Source organism: Tilletiaria anomala (genome assembly GCF_000711695.1).
Source record: "Tilletiaria anomala UBC 951 chromosome Unknown K437scaffold_91, whole genome shotgun sequence".
NCBI lineage: Eukaryota > Fungi > Basidiomycota > Exobasidiomycetes > Georgefischeriales > Tilletiariaceae > Tilletiaria > Tilletiaria anomala.
Window position 1 is genome coordinate 1 of NW_013546931.1, and position 16,208 is coordinate 16,208.

At 56.4% G+C, this 16,208-nt stretch overlaps 3 protein-coding genes across 3 annotated transcripts; 1 reads left to right on the forward strand and 2 right to left on the reverse strand.

Moving 5' to 3' along the window:
* Positions 1 to 114: 114 nt before the first annotated feature.
* K437DRAFT_295835 (uncharacterized protein) lies at positions 115 to 1,110 on the reverse strand. Its single transcript, XM_013385921.1, has 3 exons — positions 751 to 1,110; positions 608 to 681; positions 115 to 524 (listed from the first exon to the last, which is right to left on the reverse strand). Exons 1-3 carry the CDS (start codon positions 1,032 to 1,034, stop codon positions 226 to 228), a joined length of 657 nt encoding a protein of 218 aa, XP_013241375.1. The 5' UTR covers positions 1,035 to 1,110; the 3' UTR covers positions 115 to 225.
* Positions 1,111 to 1,844: 734 nt separating this feature from the next.
* Positions 1,845 to 6,292, reverse strand: K437DRAFT_275711 (uncharacterized protein; the record flags this gene model as incomplete). Its single annotated transcript, XM_013385922.1, has 3 exons — positions 1,845 to 4,555; positions 4,653 to 5,720; positions 5,792 to 6,292. 3 exons carry the CDS (start codon positions 6,290 to 6,292, stop codon positions 2,051 to 2,053), a joined length of 4,074 nt encoding a protein of 1,357 aa, XP_013241376.1. The 3' UTR covers positions 1,845 to 2,050.
* An 871-nt stretch (positions 6,293 to 7,163) lies between these two features.
* Positions 7,164 to 15,596, forward strand: K437DRAFT_269978 (uncharacterized protein; the record flags this gene model as incomplete). The annotated part of the gene is made up of 5 exons (XM_013385923.1): positions 7,164 to 7,798; positions 7,879 to 10,056; positions 10,132 to 10,607; positions 12,212 to 12,536; positions 15,182 to 15,596. 5 exons carry the CDS (start codon positions 7,164 to 7,166, stop codon positions 15,594 to 15,596), a joined length of 4,029 nt encoding a protein of 1,342 aa, XP_013241377.1.
* Positions 15,597 to 16,208: the final 612 nt, after the last annotated feature.

A 16,208-nucleotide genomic window follows, 5' to 3' on the forward strand; every position in this document is an offset into this window, starting at 1 on the left:
TAACCCTAACCCTAACCCTAACCCTAACCCTAACCCTAACCCTAACCCTAACCCTAACCCTAACCCTAACCCTAACCCTAACCCTAACCCTAAAAATGAGATTGTAATATAAGGCACAGTTTTACAGATGAAGTAACAAATGATACATATTTAGTTATTGAAAGCCAGTGTATATATCGAGTTTGCAGATACGCAAATATTAGAGCTTAATGCATGAACATGCGTTTAGAGCGGGCCGGAAACAACATAGTTGGTGACGTTCTTCATCAGTAGCATACTTCCGTCGCCGGTACCCTGAGGCCTGGCAGCGATAACAGTCTTGGTTGGATTGATCACCTCTACAAAGTAGATATATTCGCCCTGGCCGTTGTTGTTGGGTTCATTCTCCTGTGCCTGCCGTCCATTAATAAATGTGAGGGCGCCGTCCTTTTGACCCTTGGAACGGACAAGCTTCCAGGTGCCGAACAGCTGGGAGCTGTCATCGCTGAAGCTACACTTCTTGAGTGCAAATCCCGTGTTTTCGGCTGAAGATGTGCAATAAAACGGGCGCTTGGTCAACTCAAGGGCCAGTAGATATCGAGACACGTGTGCATTTTACTAAACTGACTGGGATTACTTTGTTGCGGACGTGATGTGGTCTGGACGCAGAGACCGTCTGAAGCGCGACGAAGTTGACCATAGCTGTGTGAACGAGGCGCGGAGCTAATGAGCACAACAGTCAGGCAATGCAGCGCTATCGCGCAAACTCACAACGTGCTACCGCCCGAACCACCAACGGACTGCGTGTTCATAAAAGTGCTGTCGCAGAGGTAAAAGTCGAACTGCTCCGTGGCAGCTGCACCGTTCCTGGTGGTAACTAAGACGGGCGTAGCGCCCTGACTATTGACGATACCGGCCTCAGCACCGCCAGCGAATTTGATCGCGAGTGGGGCAGAAGCAGACTTCCGACAGGTGAGGGAGGGCACGATAGCTGGCGCTGGCGCGGCAAGGCTGGTCGCAGCAGAGACAAGAGCGAATAGGGATAGAGCAAACATCTTAAAGTGCTGGCAAAGAGGGCTACTGCGGCACGAGATGGTTGTCTTATAGAAAGTATGAGGCGCCGAAAAGAGGTTGAGAGCTGTTAAGTTGGAGCTGGAGTTGGGATTCTGACCATGGTAAAGGCCACTTTATATATCCCACATTGGCCCTCAAAGCTGCGCGTCAGATGATGGCATGACCGCATGTAGCATCTCATAGCAAACCCTTCGTCTCCAGGGCACCGTCTCCTTCATCCAGCCCTTGACGATAATAATAGCACGGCATACGGAGACCCGATCGACTACGTCAGCAGAGGAGCTCTTCATGCGATGCAAGCACGTTCCTACATAAATCAAAGGTCAACCCAACAGCGAGCATGTGCCACTGTTGCATACATACCGCTGCTCCGACAACCGAACGCGGACCTTGTCGTGATCCGCGGCCCGAGGATCACCCCAGCGAGCGCGGCTAGTCACAGTCTCTATGTATGTATCCATACATCGGGCTTCAACTTTGCACGGCGCTTCCGCCGGCTGAGGTGTTCAAGTGGCGTCGGAGCTGCGATGCTCAACTCACACGCCGCAAATCCGCACCAGCGGTAGGTGGCAGATAGACCGCACCAAGAGTCGAACCATCAAGATAGGGTTGGATCGACCCCTCACCAACTAGTTTCCTAATGCCAAACAAAGGCCACGGCTAACTTCCAGTTGCTCTCCAAGAGCCCCGCCTGATGAAGGACGCATGTCCCTCGGCCCATTCAATGGAAGACCGTAAACTATAGTATGTGCTTCGCATCAGGAGCTTTCGACGCATTGTACAGTAGGTGGGAGGATATCGCAGGCAGTACCAATGCGGGGTATAATACACATTGACAAAGTACAGTAAACGAGTTTGGTATTCATTGCGCGGCGCCCGCGGAAGGTCGCGCAGGGCATCGCAGGAAAATGCGCAACCACCTGGCAGGGCACGCTTGGTTTCCTTCAAAAAGAGTTGGCATCTCCTTTCCTTCCTTCCATGATTGCTTCGCCTTTACCTACGCGTCGTCAACGTCTTCCTGGGCATCGCGGCACATCCAGTTGGCCGTCGAGCTGGCGCTGCTCAGCCCCTGCTCGTCCTCTGCATGGGGAGAGATGCAGCCGAACGGCACAGAGAGCAAGATTGGCGGCTGCTGCAGCTTGTCCGAATGGTGTCCTGCGCTCACCACAGCCAATCGCGAAACATTGTGTGCAGCCGACGAGCCTTCTTCCGCTGTCGCATAACCTGCATGCGAAGATTCGGGCGCCACGTGGCCCGCATCGGTCAAGCCTGCAGATAGAGAGGCCAGACATGTGCCAACGCTCTTGCTCTGTGGAGCGTCCTTGTCGCCGTTCGCAATAGAATTGCCATTGGACCGGGGCACGTCTTCGATGTGGGCACCTTCATCCAGAAGCCAGCTCGCCACATTCGCGTGATTCTCCCCGCTGTGTTTAGAGTCGCTTCTGGGATCGTACGCGTCTGCCATGACCAGAGTGGTCAATGGTTTGCCTGTGATTTCACTCGGCCCTTGCAAAGTCAACGTCAATGCTGGTGTACCAGCTGGTGCTTTCGCCTCGTCGCCATTTTCTACCGTTTCCTCAGCTGGAGGATTTACAAACTTTCTTCCTTCCGCCGCTTGTCCTTCGATCTTTGTTTGGTCGTCGGCCTGGTCTGCAGATCTTTCCTCCGCAGCCTGGATCGTTTGTCGCAAGAGAGCTCGACATGCGTCTGCACTTTCGCACGCCCTCATACGCACCTCAAGCTCGAGTAAGTTGCGCCTTACATCACTAGAAGCATGGCTTTGCAGCTCATCTGCCTTGGGAGAAGCAGGTGTATTGCTAAACCCTGGTGCCATCGCCCACGTCGCCGATGCGGTGGCCAGTGTCGGTGTGAAAACGCCAGTGCCTGCGTCTTTCGTTTGAACAGAAGGGTTTATGGCGGCCGGTTCACCGAGAGACAGAACGTCTACACCGCTGCGAGAACTTTGCTGACTGCGTCGCGAAGGGGCGACATACTCCTCCTTCGAAGCATGAGTGGCTGGAGCGATGGCCTGCGTGAGTGATTCGCGCTGAGTCGTCTGCTGCCCTTGCGAGTCTCGCCAGGATCCTCCACGCATTTGAGACTGCATCTGTAGTCCAAGAGAAGATCGGCGGTTGTTGTAACCCCATGGAACGACCCTGCTGGTCGGATCGGTCGGAGTCATAGAGCGCCTTGGTGCAGGTGAAGATGACCGCACTGCCTCGCGAGTTGATAGCGAGTCAAAGGTGCTAGGAGGTGTAGTGTCTTGAGCAGAGGGAGCAGACACTTCTGACTGTGATGCCAGAGCAGCGCTGGCAGTTGTGATGGCAGCATCAGAACACGCACCAGCGGAGGCACGTACATCTTTCTCTGGCAAAGGCGGCAGGCCGCTAGTGGATGGAGTGGGAGGAAGGCTCGGTTGCTGGTGTTGCGGCTGTTTATTTAGCACTTGGTGCGAGCTGTGCGAGCCAGCCGTGTAGTCTGCCGAAGACGAATGCGAATGCAGCGACGAAGAGCTTGGCGGCCGGAAGGCCGTCACAGGGACACGCGTAGAGGATGTTTGTGGCGATTGGGCAACCTTACGGCCGAGACTTCCGCTGGCGGTGGTGAACTGCGCACCGATGCGCCTTGTCGGCGCGTGGAGGTCATCGAGGCTGGTATTCCAGCTTGTCCTGTGTGAGTCACTGCTCATGGTCGTAGTGCTCGATGCTCCAAAGCTTGGGCTCTCCGCCATAGGCGGCTTGGAGGTGCTGCTGAGCGAGCCAATGCTGTCGCGCACGTTCTTGCGCCCTCCAAAGATGTTGCGCATGCGGTCGCTAACTGAGCTGCGCGCCTTGCTAGCGGCGTCCAGCGTCTGCTGGCTGGCACGAGACTCGCGCCTTCCGAGCGGCGGTAAGTCCGGACCGCGATTCAGCAAATCGACAAAATCGCGGTTGGCCACGCCAACCTGCTCGCTGGAGCGCGCCTCCAGGCGGCGGCGGCTGGATGCAGGAGAAGATGAGCCAATGCTGGGGTCGGGGTGCACCAGATTCGCATTCACCATCGCCGCCACGCCAGCTGCCTCGCCCTCCTCCTCGTCCTCGTAGGTTCTCTCGTCGTCAGGTTCGCGCACAGGGCTGGCGATGGACAGGCTGCGCCGCGCGCCGGAGAGGTCCGGCGTGCCGCTTCGGAAAGGCGCACTTGGTAAAGGGCTCATGGCTCTATAAGAGCTGGGAGGCGCTATAGGGCCACGTACGGGACGCCCCGAGGGCGTACTGGAACGTGGCTGCTCGGTAATCGAAGAGGCAGAATGTGCAGCATTCGTGTCGAGCGCAGAGGGTGCCTTGCGGCCAAATGCCGCAGAGGAAGGCGGTGCATCAAGCGGAGAAGTAGGGGTCAAGCCTGGTCGCCTGCGTGCATTCTTTTTCGCCTCGGCATCCTTTGGCTCGACTTCAATCGTTCGCAGACGGTTAGGTGTTAAGGAAACCTTCATCGTCTGTCCGGACATCATCAGTGCCTCAAAGTCCTGGAACGCAAGCGGAGAGTAGAGGGAAAGGGGAATTTATGATCAATCGCAGCTCCCCAGGGCAGCACTGCCTGATAGCTGCAATTCCCACGCTCACATCTTCGGGGTCATTGCCGACAGCGACATCGGGCATGCTGTGCCTCGCATCCTTTTCAAGGAAGGCCTGTCGCACAGCAGCGGCATCGGGCGTGCCGCCTCCGTCCTTTTTAAAGCTCCCACGCCTCCTGGCGCCATTAAGAAACCCATTGCCGCTGATGCCCTTCTTGTTTCCTTTTCTCGTCGCGTCCTCTTGTTGCTGTGGCAGGCCGCATCTAGCAATAGCGCCGCCACCGCCGCTCTGCTGATGCTGCAGCGTCGTGTCGCCGCCGAACGAGGGACCCGAGGGCAGGCTGGACATGCTGGTGGACATGCTCCCGGTGCTGCTGTGCGCGTACCAGCTGCTAAATGTAGTGCTCTTGGGGCCGTCCTTGTCGCTGACGCTGCTTGCGGCGTTGTACTGGCCCATGACCGAAGCGACGAACGGGCCGGCGCTGGCACCGTCGAGGTGGCCGCCGCCGTTGGCAATGGCGGTCGAGATGGACAGCTCCTGCTTGGACATACGGCGGGAGAAGCGGGACACACCTGCTGCTTGCTCGTAGTCGGTCTCACTGCTAGGCACCTGCCAGGGTTTGGCGGCGCGCCACGCGTCGGCGTTAGCTGCGGCAGCGGCAGCAGCGAGGATGGCGTCGTCGTCGCCGCCGCCACCGTCGTGGCTGTCGCCGCCGCGCCGGCCTGCACTGGCACCGGAGCCGGAGCCAAAACCACCACTGACAACGCTGTTTCGCGCAAGGTGCGAGTTGCTGCGTGCGGCGACGCTCAAGCTGCGGAGAAAGTCATGCCGGACCTCCATGGACTTAAAGACCTGGCTCAGCATCTCGTCCTCTGTAATGGCAGCATAGAGGTCGCGGGGGCTGGCCACGTCAGAATTGTCGCGTTCGACGACGCGTGACACGTCTTGGAGGATCCTTTCGCCGACAAACTCGAGCAGCGTTGTCACATAGATGGCCACACCAGGTGTGATTGTCGCCACGGGCTTGCCGTCGGCAGACATTATGTGCTGGTCAGACACGGCGTTCGAGTCTTCGCGGTCGCCGAGGGTTGAGTAGATCTGGCAGCGTGTGCGGAGCTGCCGAGGGTAGGAAGGTCAATATCAGCTGCGTGGCAAGTGTGTTCGTGGAAGCGGTGCGAGGGACGAACCGCATTGTATGCGCTCTGCACGGGGAAGTGAGCGGTGCCGTCCCACCTGCTGGTGGCCATGAGACCGAGGGGCACCCTGCCGCCTTCTGCGCGCTTGCCTTCGGTATAGTTCCTCAGCTCGAGCTCAGCTTCGAGGACGGCATCCTTTGCGAGCAGGCTGTTGTTCATAACGCGTAGCATGCCTTCCGTCTTGATCCGGTCCGTGGCGAGGGAGCGAGCGGAGAGGAGCACGAGGAGGAGGAGCTCATCGAGGAGCTTATTGAGTAGAATCAGCGAGTCGGCCTGTATACGCGTCGGACGGGACTCGGAGATTATTGAGTTGGCGGAGCGGGCGGAGATGTAGCATGGATAGTCGTTGATTAGCATCGTTGACACGTGCAGCAGCGGGGCACCCGTTGCCAATGTTGGCGTGGTGGGTGCAGCTGAAGTGTATCCTCCTGCACTTCCGCCGTCTCCGATCGTCACGATGGACCCTCGTGAGCCGGGCTGTGAAGACACCATAACTACGGAAGCGAGCGAATCGACCCGCTAAACGCTAAATGCAACACGGCATGCACGCAGCTCCCCCCACCCTCTTGGAGACAGCAGCCACACGGCAAAATAAGCTACGGGAAACTGTGTCGAGGGTGCGCGTCGGTGTCATGGAAAGGACCCAGGGAAGGGAGGTGGTGTGGGCTTGGGCTTGGACTGGGGCTACGGGCCGGAGAAGCTGCTCCCGACCATATGAATCCGCGCGTGCCCGGCGGGGGCGAGAAGGGAAGGGAATACGCTGCTTTCTGCTCTTCTCTCTGAACTTCGGCGGAAGACACGTCACCGTGCTGTATTCGTGAATCCGAGCAATGGGTCTGAGGTCGCTCGCTTTCCTAGCATGTGCAGCCTTTTGCCTGGGAAGCATGCGGATGGGATGGTGATGGTGAATTCATTTCGTTTTGAACAGCGCGTGATGGCGCCAGACGCATGTTCTTGAGCAGGACGGCACTAAGCCTGTCATCCTGAGCCCGCACTGCGCCACCCAAAAAGATTTCTATTTGAGTTTTGTTAGACTCGTTCATTGCCCCACACTGCATGGGGTGCGTCACGGACAGGCAGGCAGGCGCAACCGCACCCCAACAGCAATCATGCACAAGTCAGCAACCCTACTTTATCACCGGGCATTTAGGTCGCGTCGTCTCATTTTGGGTTATAGCAGCAACCCCAACACGCGTCAAATAGAGAAGGCGCGTCTAGAAGCAACCCACCTCCCGAATTCGTTTGATGCATAGCCAGCCAGCCATATTGCATCCAACATGGCATCCCCCCGCCATAGGAGAGACACTCACCCGCCCATCGTGCCTTCTCATTACATGCACGCTCGCGTGCGCACTCATTTGCCATGACGGGTATCCAGCGCATCGCTCCCCCCGCCGTGCACCGCATCACCTCCAACCAGATCGTTCTCGACCTGCAGACCGCCGTCAAGGAGCTCGTCGAGAACGCGCTCGACGCTCACGCGTCCAGCATCGACGTCCGATTTTCCGACTATGGTGCCACATCACTCGACGTCGTCGACAACGGCACCGGAATCCCGCCTGAGGACTGGCACGCCGTCGGCCTCAAGTACCACACCAGCAAGATCGCTGCATGGACCGACCTGGCCAGCGTCGCCACGTTTGGATTCCGCGGTGAGGCCATCAGTAGCCTCTGCGCCCTCTGCCGCAGCGTCTCGCTCGCAACCACCACGCATAACGCCGGACCGCTTGCCACCATTCTACCCTTGAAACACGACGGCTCGCTCGACGTGCCGTCTGCACCAGATGGCCAGCCGGACCTATCGGCGCTGCCCAAAGTAGCCAGGCAGCGCGGCACCACTGTCTCCATCCATGGCCTCTTTGATAAGCTTCCTGTCCGCCGCAGAGAGTTTGAAAGAAACATAAAGCGCGAATATGCCAAGACCCAGGCCTACCTCCAGGCCTACGCCCTCATCAGCAAAGGCGTCCGTTGGTCCGTGTCCAATACACCCAAGGGAGGGTAAGCATTCGCCATCACCAAAAGTGCATCGTGCGTGCTCTACTGGCCTTGTTCTGATATGTATCCTGCCGCCCAAACAGGCGCAAACAAGTCGTCCTCACCCTAACACCTCCCCGTACGATGTTGAAAGCGGCACAGGATCCAAGCAAGCACCTACTAAGCAACGTCACTTGCCTCTTTGGACCCAAGGTGGCCAGCTCGGTCATCCCTCTTGCGCTGAACGTCGAACTTGCTAGCCAGCACGGCGATACCGGATCATCGGTGGGGCGCGGGCACCCTCCTCGGAAGAAGGCGCGTGTGGAGTCAACTAGCGAGTCAGACGAGGACGAGCAGCCTGCCGCGGATCCCGCAGACGGTCTCGACCGACGGAGAGGAACGCTGCGTATTCACATCACGGGTCTCATCTCACGCCCATCTTCCACCTTTTCCCATTCATCCTCCAACCGACAGTTCTACTACATCAACGGGAGGCCTTGGGACATCCCCGCCCGCCTTTCTCGCGCATTCAACGAAGTCTACCGTTCGTTTCACACCAACGACCAGGCCACCACCACCAACACCGCTGCATCTACGTCCACCCCTACGGGCACGCCCCTCGGGCGCTCCTCCTCCGCTTTATCCGCAAGCGCTGCCGGTCGCGTCGACGGCTCGACCTCCGGAGGGATGACCGCCGGCGGGTCGCAGGCCAGCGCCTTTCCCTTTGTGCTCGCCAACTTTGAGATGCCGCCGGACAGCTACGACATTAACATGAGCCCGGATAAGCGCACAATTTGGCTCGCACGCGAGAAGGAGGTCGCTGAGGCACTGCGCGAGGCCCTCGAGGCGCTCTACAAGCCCTGGAGGTCCACATTCGCCGTCGGTGCCGCTAGTGCCGGGGCGCTGAGAAGCGCCGGAGCCGCAAATCGGTCCGACAAGCGGCCAGGCGGCGTCAAAGGCACTGTGGATAGAGCAGTGCAATCCAATGTGCAGAAAGCGCGTCAGACGCCGACACGCCTTGCGTTGCAGCCAGTCGCCTCCGACGTAGGAGACCAAGGAAACTGTATCGAGAGTGACCAGACAGGCTATCCATCTGAAGCTGACTCACAAGATATGGACGACTTGCCAAGGCGCGCGCAGAGCAGAGCGCATAGTGACGCATCGCATTTGGGCAATGAGCCAGAAGCAGCAAAAGAGATGTCGCAAAACGAAGGGCATAGCGACGCTGCGCTGGTTAAAATGCAAAGTCATGAAGCCCCTTCTTCGTCATCTACGCCTACGACTTGGCACCCACCCCAAGAAGCTCGTTTGCAGGGCGGTGACGCGCGGTCTCGACCGCCAGTGCGGCGTCGCGAGTCTGTCCCTGACAGCGTGAGCCCTGCGAAACGCGCCGAAACGACCCTGAAGGACATCCTGCTAAAGGGTTCGCAAGGGAAGGAAGAGCGGACGTGGAAGACACAATCTTGTCTTGATTCCCGGGGGATCGATTCCGAGAAAGAGGCTCCGCCTTGCGACGAAGTGGCCATGGAACAGGACAGCGTCAACGTCGATGCACGATTGTCAGAAGGGTTGAGCCTGGGAGAGGACTACGAGCAGCTCCGGGAAGGCCATGACGAAGAAGTGCACCACTTCGCGCCACCGGCGAGCATGCGTGGCGCTCGAGCAAATGCACACAGTGGTTTGATGCTGGAAGAAGAGCGGCAACTCAACCTCGCCCGCTTGGATGACGTCAGCGCTGAGGAAGCGGGCGAACCGAGTCAAGAGGAGGTACTGCGTACCGCCCTCCCCCTTGAACAGCGCAGTATCGCTGTCGATTGGGGCCAAGTTCGAAAGAGGGCTTCGCGGTTGCGTCGTCCGAAAGCCTCAGAGGCTGTGTTCCCTTACCAACAGGAGTCGCATGCAGATGAGGAAACAGGTCGAAGCGATACAGTAGTCGCTGAAGGAGGGGAGCAAGCTGAACGCTCCGGTCTGACGTACCGTCCGCGCACCAAGATACACGGAGCTGGCGTGCACAACCAAGACGCTTCTGTCGCCGAAGGCGAGCTGAACAGGACGATTCATCAGGTCGATTTCTTGTATCGCATGACCATCTCTGGGCAGTTCAATCTCGCTTTCATCATCGCGCGGCGACTGGCGCGGCGAGACGCCGCCGCCGATGGCCAGGTCACAGGACAAGGCGAGGACGATGACCTCTTCATTATTGATCAGCATGCTGCTGATGAAAAGTACAATTTTGAGGAGCTTCAAAAGGTGACCAAGATCCGAAGCCAGCCTTTGATAGTGTAAGCGTCAGGAAGTGCACATCACGTAGAGCATGCGAGGCTGGGCTAACCGAGATTCTGTTACTGCGCCTGCAGCCCTCGCACGCTCGAGCTATCCGCTGCCGACGAGCTGGTTGCATTCGAGCACATGGACACGCTCAAGCACGACGGCTTTGACATTCGTTACGATGAAGATGCTCCGCCCGGCACACGTGTCACGCTCCTTTCGCAACCGGTCAGCAGAGGCACCATCTTTGGAATCAAAGACCTCGAAGAGCTGCTGCACCTCCTCGCAGACGTCTCACCTGGCACCGCCAAAGCGGCCAGCGTGCGCTGCAGCAAGGCACGCGCGATGTTTGCGATGCGTGCATGCCGGAAGAGCGTCATGGTCGGCAAGGCGTTGAGTCGCCGACAGATGACGGCCATCCTGAGACACATGGGGACCATGGAGTCACCCTGGAACTGCCCGCATGGTCGCCCGACGATGCGACATCTTGCGAACCTAAACACTGTCCCCATCTCTAGCGCTGCCCCAAGGCCGAGCTGCATGGCAGTACCAGAAATCAAGTGGAGTCAGTTTTAATGTCACCAAGTGTGGTGTGCAGCATGTCCGCCGTCATGCGAGGACAGACCCGACAGGCTTGTACGGCAGTAAACCTTTCTATCTGCGTATTGTTTGAGGCTTTTTGGCGCTCCAACGGAACGGAGGTTCTCTCAGGTACTCTACACCTTTGGCTTAATAGCGCATGACCACGGTCGTGAGCTTCTCATCAATTCCCAATCACCGTTCTTCTCCTCGATCCTTACGCATAGCTTTGACAAAGACTTGCATACAGGCTTGCATAGCCTGATGACAACATCCTTCGGTCCTTCCCCTTCCGTGTTACTGAGACGCAGGATCGATATCCGTCGGACAAAAAGTCCCAGACTCTAGCGTTTCAGCGTCGCTTTCCCGTACCCGCTCACCCTTATACCACCAGCTCGTGGGAGCCTTAGATGCTCACTCGCCGCCCCGCACCCACCATCAACAACCTCAATATCTCGGTTCCCCGAGCGCTCGCTCTTCGCTCCTCAACTACATGCGTGAGACATGGCAATGGCGGACCTCCATCTCACCCAACGGCTTGGCCCGTCAGAGCTTCGCCCCGGCTCGTCCGTGATACCGTGGCACTTGGCAGTTAGCTGCCGTCACAGCAGCTCGTCGGCCGCCTCCATCTTCAGCAGGATGTCAAAAGATACTCTGAAAGAGTCTCCACTCGATGTCCGTCAGGAAATGCGGGCTGTCTGCTCTGAATTTCCTAATGGGTACTTGTTAGAGAAAGGTCACAAGCAAGAGTATCCGCATGAACTGTTTGAGGCCCAGTGACAGGCACATGGATTGGTATCTGCATGCCTTCCGATCTTGGTTGTGCAGGTGGATGGTGCACAAAGTTAAGCTTGTACTCCTTCGCAATTTGCTAAATATGAGTGTCTACGGGGCTAGGAATCAGTGAAGCAACTACCATGCTACAGACCATTGCCGAGTCTGGTGCGTCTGTCGCTCGTGCTCCAAGTGGGTGTGTGATCGGCGAATTTCCTGACGGATCATGGCCGGATGACACGGACAATTCTTTCTTCGTGGTCGGTCAGCATTCACGCCAACATCTACCCAACATCTACCCCTTGATGCCAATCATGACTTTGCCAGCGAGACGCAAAAGGCAGATGGGCTACCAAAAATGAATCGACGGGCGGATCCTCTCCTGCTCTTCCGTCTCAGAGCCCAAAAACCGGGCTGGAGATGCTCTACCTCAAGTCAAAAGCGTCACGCAAGGGAACAAGATCATCATCCATGGAAGAAGGATCTGGACGTCGTCGGCGCAAATCGCTTCGCATGCGGTTCCCATCGTGCAGACAGCGAGCCCGGGACCAACCGCTTTCAGGTCACAGGGCAACTCGCTGTTGTTTGCACTATTTCAGAAGTCTCCCAAGATGCAACATGCTAAACCTGAGGTCTGCGAACTGATGTCAGGCGTGGAGATGCAGAAGTTCTAAAATATGGGCGGCAACATCTAAGACGCAAATGAATTGCGATTCGACCTTTTCGAGGACCTTGTGCAGAACTTCGTCAGGCAGGAAGGCCAAGGCCGCAAGATCATCTTACACTGCATGAACCCCAAACGCTGTTTGCTCGCAGGCGAGGCGCTCAGCGGCTACTCCGCCCGGCGTAGGGGAGGGCGATACGCTTTTGAGCCTGATGCGAATGGCAAGCCAATCGCAGCCATACAATCGATCCAACACCTGCTCGCCAAAGCATGGACGTTGCCCAAGGCGGCGAAACATTTAACGGTCGTTGCTGCGCCAATGTACGACGAGCGCTCGCAATCTGCAGGAGTATATGCAAATGCGCTCAAGTATATTGCGGCTGAAGCAAGGTACAAGGCATGCAAGACGGCGGTGACGACGCTCGGTAGAATGGGCTATGCGCGCGAGTACCATGTTAAGAGACACATCGAAGAGATGTGAATTGTTTTATTTCTCTTGGCGATGGACGATCTTGAAAGATCAGAGTGCCGAGATCATCGACAAATTCAGTATGAAGCAACCAGCACAGTTTTGTGCCGCGCTTCGTTTTCGTCACTGACAAGATGACCCCCAATTTCCTTGGAACATCGGTATTAGGGCTGCCAAAGAGCTACTGAGAATGGAAGGGGCAAGTTTCGTGTAAATATGGCCCTTTCCATTGCAAGTCCATATTGACCATACATACGAATGTGCATAATGCGCGCAACAGAAATTTAGATACGTTTTTACCTTGGGACATCTACGACGCCATAAGCATGTCAGCGCCCTACTCCTACTGCACATTTGAAGAGTGTAGACAATGGTTCTTCGGAAGTGAGGGAGTTCGCACCGTCAAAGTCACAACCACACGTTTCTCCTGTGCCCATTTCTTTCTTCTTTTCTTGGCCAAGCGCTTGTCACAGACCGTAACCCGCGTTGGGTTTTATAGTGGCTGATGGGCTGTTGAGGCAGGCTGAGACAAAAAGCTTGGTGGTGCACGAGCAGTCATATGGCACACCACATTACATGTTTGTGTACGAGAAGAGAACCCAGGTCCAAGGAGTGGCGAGGACCTGCTAGGAGCGGTTAGGACCCACGGTGAGGCGCAAGAAGCGGAGTGCGAATAGGACTCTTCAATTTGATCTGTACATCAAAAATACACCACCAGTTTGTGCACGGCATGCAATGCACGCGGAGCCATCGTTCCACACAGATGCCTACACCACTACAGTCGACCAATGATACCATGAGGCCATGCGGCTATTAGGCAATGAGGGGATTGGGCCTGGGGGGAGGAGGGTCAAGCTGATCATGCATATGTATAATGATAAGGACAAGCTCGAAGATTTACGCACATATTGAGAGCCATGGGAGGAATGCTGGCGCTGGAGGCTTGAGTCCTGCTTAAGGCTGGACTAGGCCGAAGCCTGCGGGCCGTCGGGGCTGACGACTTGATACGTACGGAAAGGTCCTGAGGAGCCCCTCGGAAGAGGAGGAGATTGAAGCTGGGCTGCTGCGCTGTTGGAGGATGGAGTGTTGTGAAGGACGGGAAGGAGCATATGATTATGCGTTCAGCCCGGGTGCGGCATGGGCCCTCCACCGGCAAGTCCACCAGCGTCTCTCATCTCCCGTCATAACGCCCATTCTCAACTATGCTATATGCACATGTATAATCCTCAGGCTTGTATGAGCCTAGCCATTATCGGTGTCTTCTGGGAGTGCCTCTGCACTTCTAGAGATGGGTCTATTGTGAACGCCGCCAGTCGTGACAGAAGAGGACTTGAGCGCTGAAAAGGCATGTGGGGCTATATCCCTCGGACCCGGCGGCTCGGACTCGCCGGACCGCCGGCATATACTCATCGCTTTGCCACACGACACTCATTCTGATTGCAGCCGCTCCCTCGTTTCGTCTTGAGGTATCCAACTCGGCGTACCTGCGCCGTGTTTTTGTAGTTTGATTATCGGCCAGAGTCGTCCAAGTATTCAATCAGCATGACGCACGGGGGCCAACTGCACAGCGCCGGCTCATCTATGTACACCATTATCCATACACAAATATATGTTTGCATACAAATGAAGCGCTACTAAACTTATGTAGATACCAGACCAGTCATTCCAGAGTGCTCTACGCCCAAACACGGAGCTAAAGCGCTGAAGCGTTGAGGATAGAACAGGCTATGGAAGATGACATCTCCAGACCTACGATTCTGACTGCTTTCTTTTGTTTATGCGCCTCATCCGATACAACAGTGGGAGTGGAGGGGCGCCCGACTATGCATATATGGTGACGCTGATGCGCTACTGGCACCGGGCACGTCCGCCGTGCACGTTGTGAACACCATTGGTCTGCAATCTAGACCCTCATGTCCCATATCTTAGAATTATCCAAGAATGCCAGAGACCGTCAGCACCCGCCTTGTCTGATAGTTCCCTGGTTCTGCCGCAACTTTTGAATCTGCTGCCCAATGTGTGACCCCCATCTGTGAAATACTGCGTACTTCATGTAGCGACGGAGACGGCAGGTCAAGCTAGCTCAGCCCGTCCAGAATGGAACTAAGGTGTCAACATGCATATTCATCGCACAAGCCGTGCTTCTTTTGATATACAGAGAACATTGATGTCCTCTTGCAAAGCAAGCCATCTCCCCACCTTTTTCCGCGGCTCCTACATGAAAACATTCTTTGCAGAGCTCTCGTCTGCATCACATCCTCGTCGTTGGGCTACTCGCACGATTCACTTTTCGTTCCCTCTTCTCCTCATTCCCCCGCCTTCCCCAACCCTGGAATTTCCTTGATACATATTCCATCATCACGCTGGTCGAGGTAATATTCCCCTCTTCTCTCCATTCATAGCACCAAGCCGCCGCAATGCTTCTCCATATTTCACTCTGCCTTTGCCTCTATTTCGCTCGTGCTCACTGCAGCCGGCTTGAACAGGCATGCAGCTCCCATCTCCTTCCGCTCTCAATCACTAGGGCGTTCCTCACGCAGGTCGCCGGTCTTGTCCGGAACACGACGGAATGTGTCCGGAGAAGGCACCATCCCAATTGTGCCTGACATCGCACCTTCGCTCGATCTCTGAAATATTATCGGCGTGCCATTAGTAGCTCAAGCGTCTACGCTGGTCTCCCCTTTGCATCCACCAAGGACGAAGCCAAAAATCTCGAACACGAAGTCAAAGACGCTGGAACTGTTGCAAAAGATGTCCGGAAGCCTGCGGTGAAGGCCGCAGAGCCTGCAAACCCGCCAAAAGGCGCTTACGGGCCAAATGATGCTGAGCCGCTCAAGGCTGCTGTGCCACCAAAGGCATCTCCTGCTGCTGCAAAACCACTTGAGGAGGAAAAGCCTAAGGGAAATGTTGTGAAAGCAGCTGACAAGGTTAAGGATCTCGTGACGATCGCATCAACCGTGGCCGGCAGTGCCCCTTTGTCCAGTAAGAGCGGCTATTCTGGATCCGCCTCTTCAGCTTCAGCTCGGGATCTTGCAAACCAGCGACCCAAAGCCCAAGCCTGCCCTTAGGCACAGGCCCCGCGCCGGCTTAGACTAAGATTCAGGCCAGCCGCCGAAAAAGACGGAATAAGTTGCTGCCAAGATACAAAATGGCTTCAAATAGTTGGGTCGGAAGGGCACGCAGGGATTCCAGGCGGCCGTTAAAAGGATCAAACAGGTATTCCAAAAGGTCGGCCATGGGTTAAAACCGGCGTACCGAGGCGTCAAGACGATGGTCGCGGACTGGATTCACGACACCCAGGACTGCTGCAGGAATGTTTTCCACACTAGAAGGGCTGAAAAAGTATTTGAGATGAGTGATCCACAACGATCAGGCAAGTCTCTGCAATCGATCGCAAACATTGACGCAATCGTGGCTTGGGGGTCACAAGCGATTGGCAAAGCTGGGCGTGTTGGTATCAACGTTACTTCGGCCGTGGAGAGGTCAGATCGACACGGGGCCATGTGAGCCTGATATCCTGTCAAGAAGCTTTCCCGTATGCGGCATGCCAGTTTCCATTCGACATCCTGCATATTTGAAGGCGTCGGCATGAAAGCAGGACGTACGCAGAGCATGGCCGGAATATTGTGGCTTTCGTCCATGGTGCCTTGCCTCTTCTCGCGTGGTGTGGGAGGCGCCAT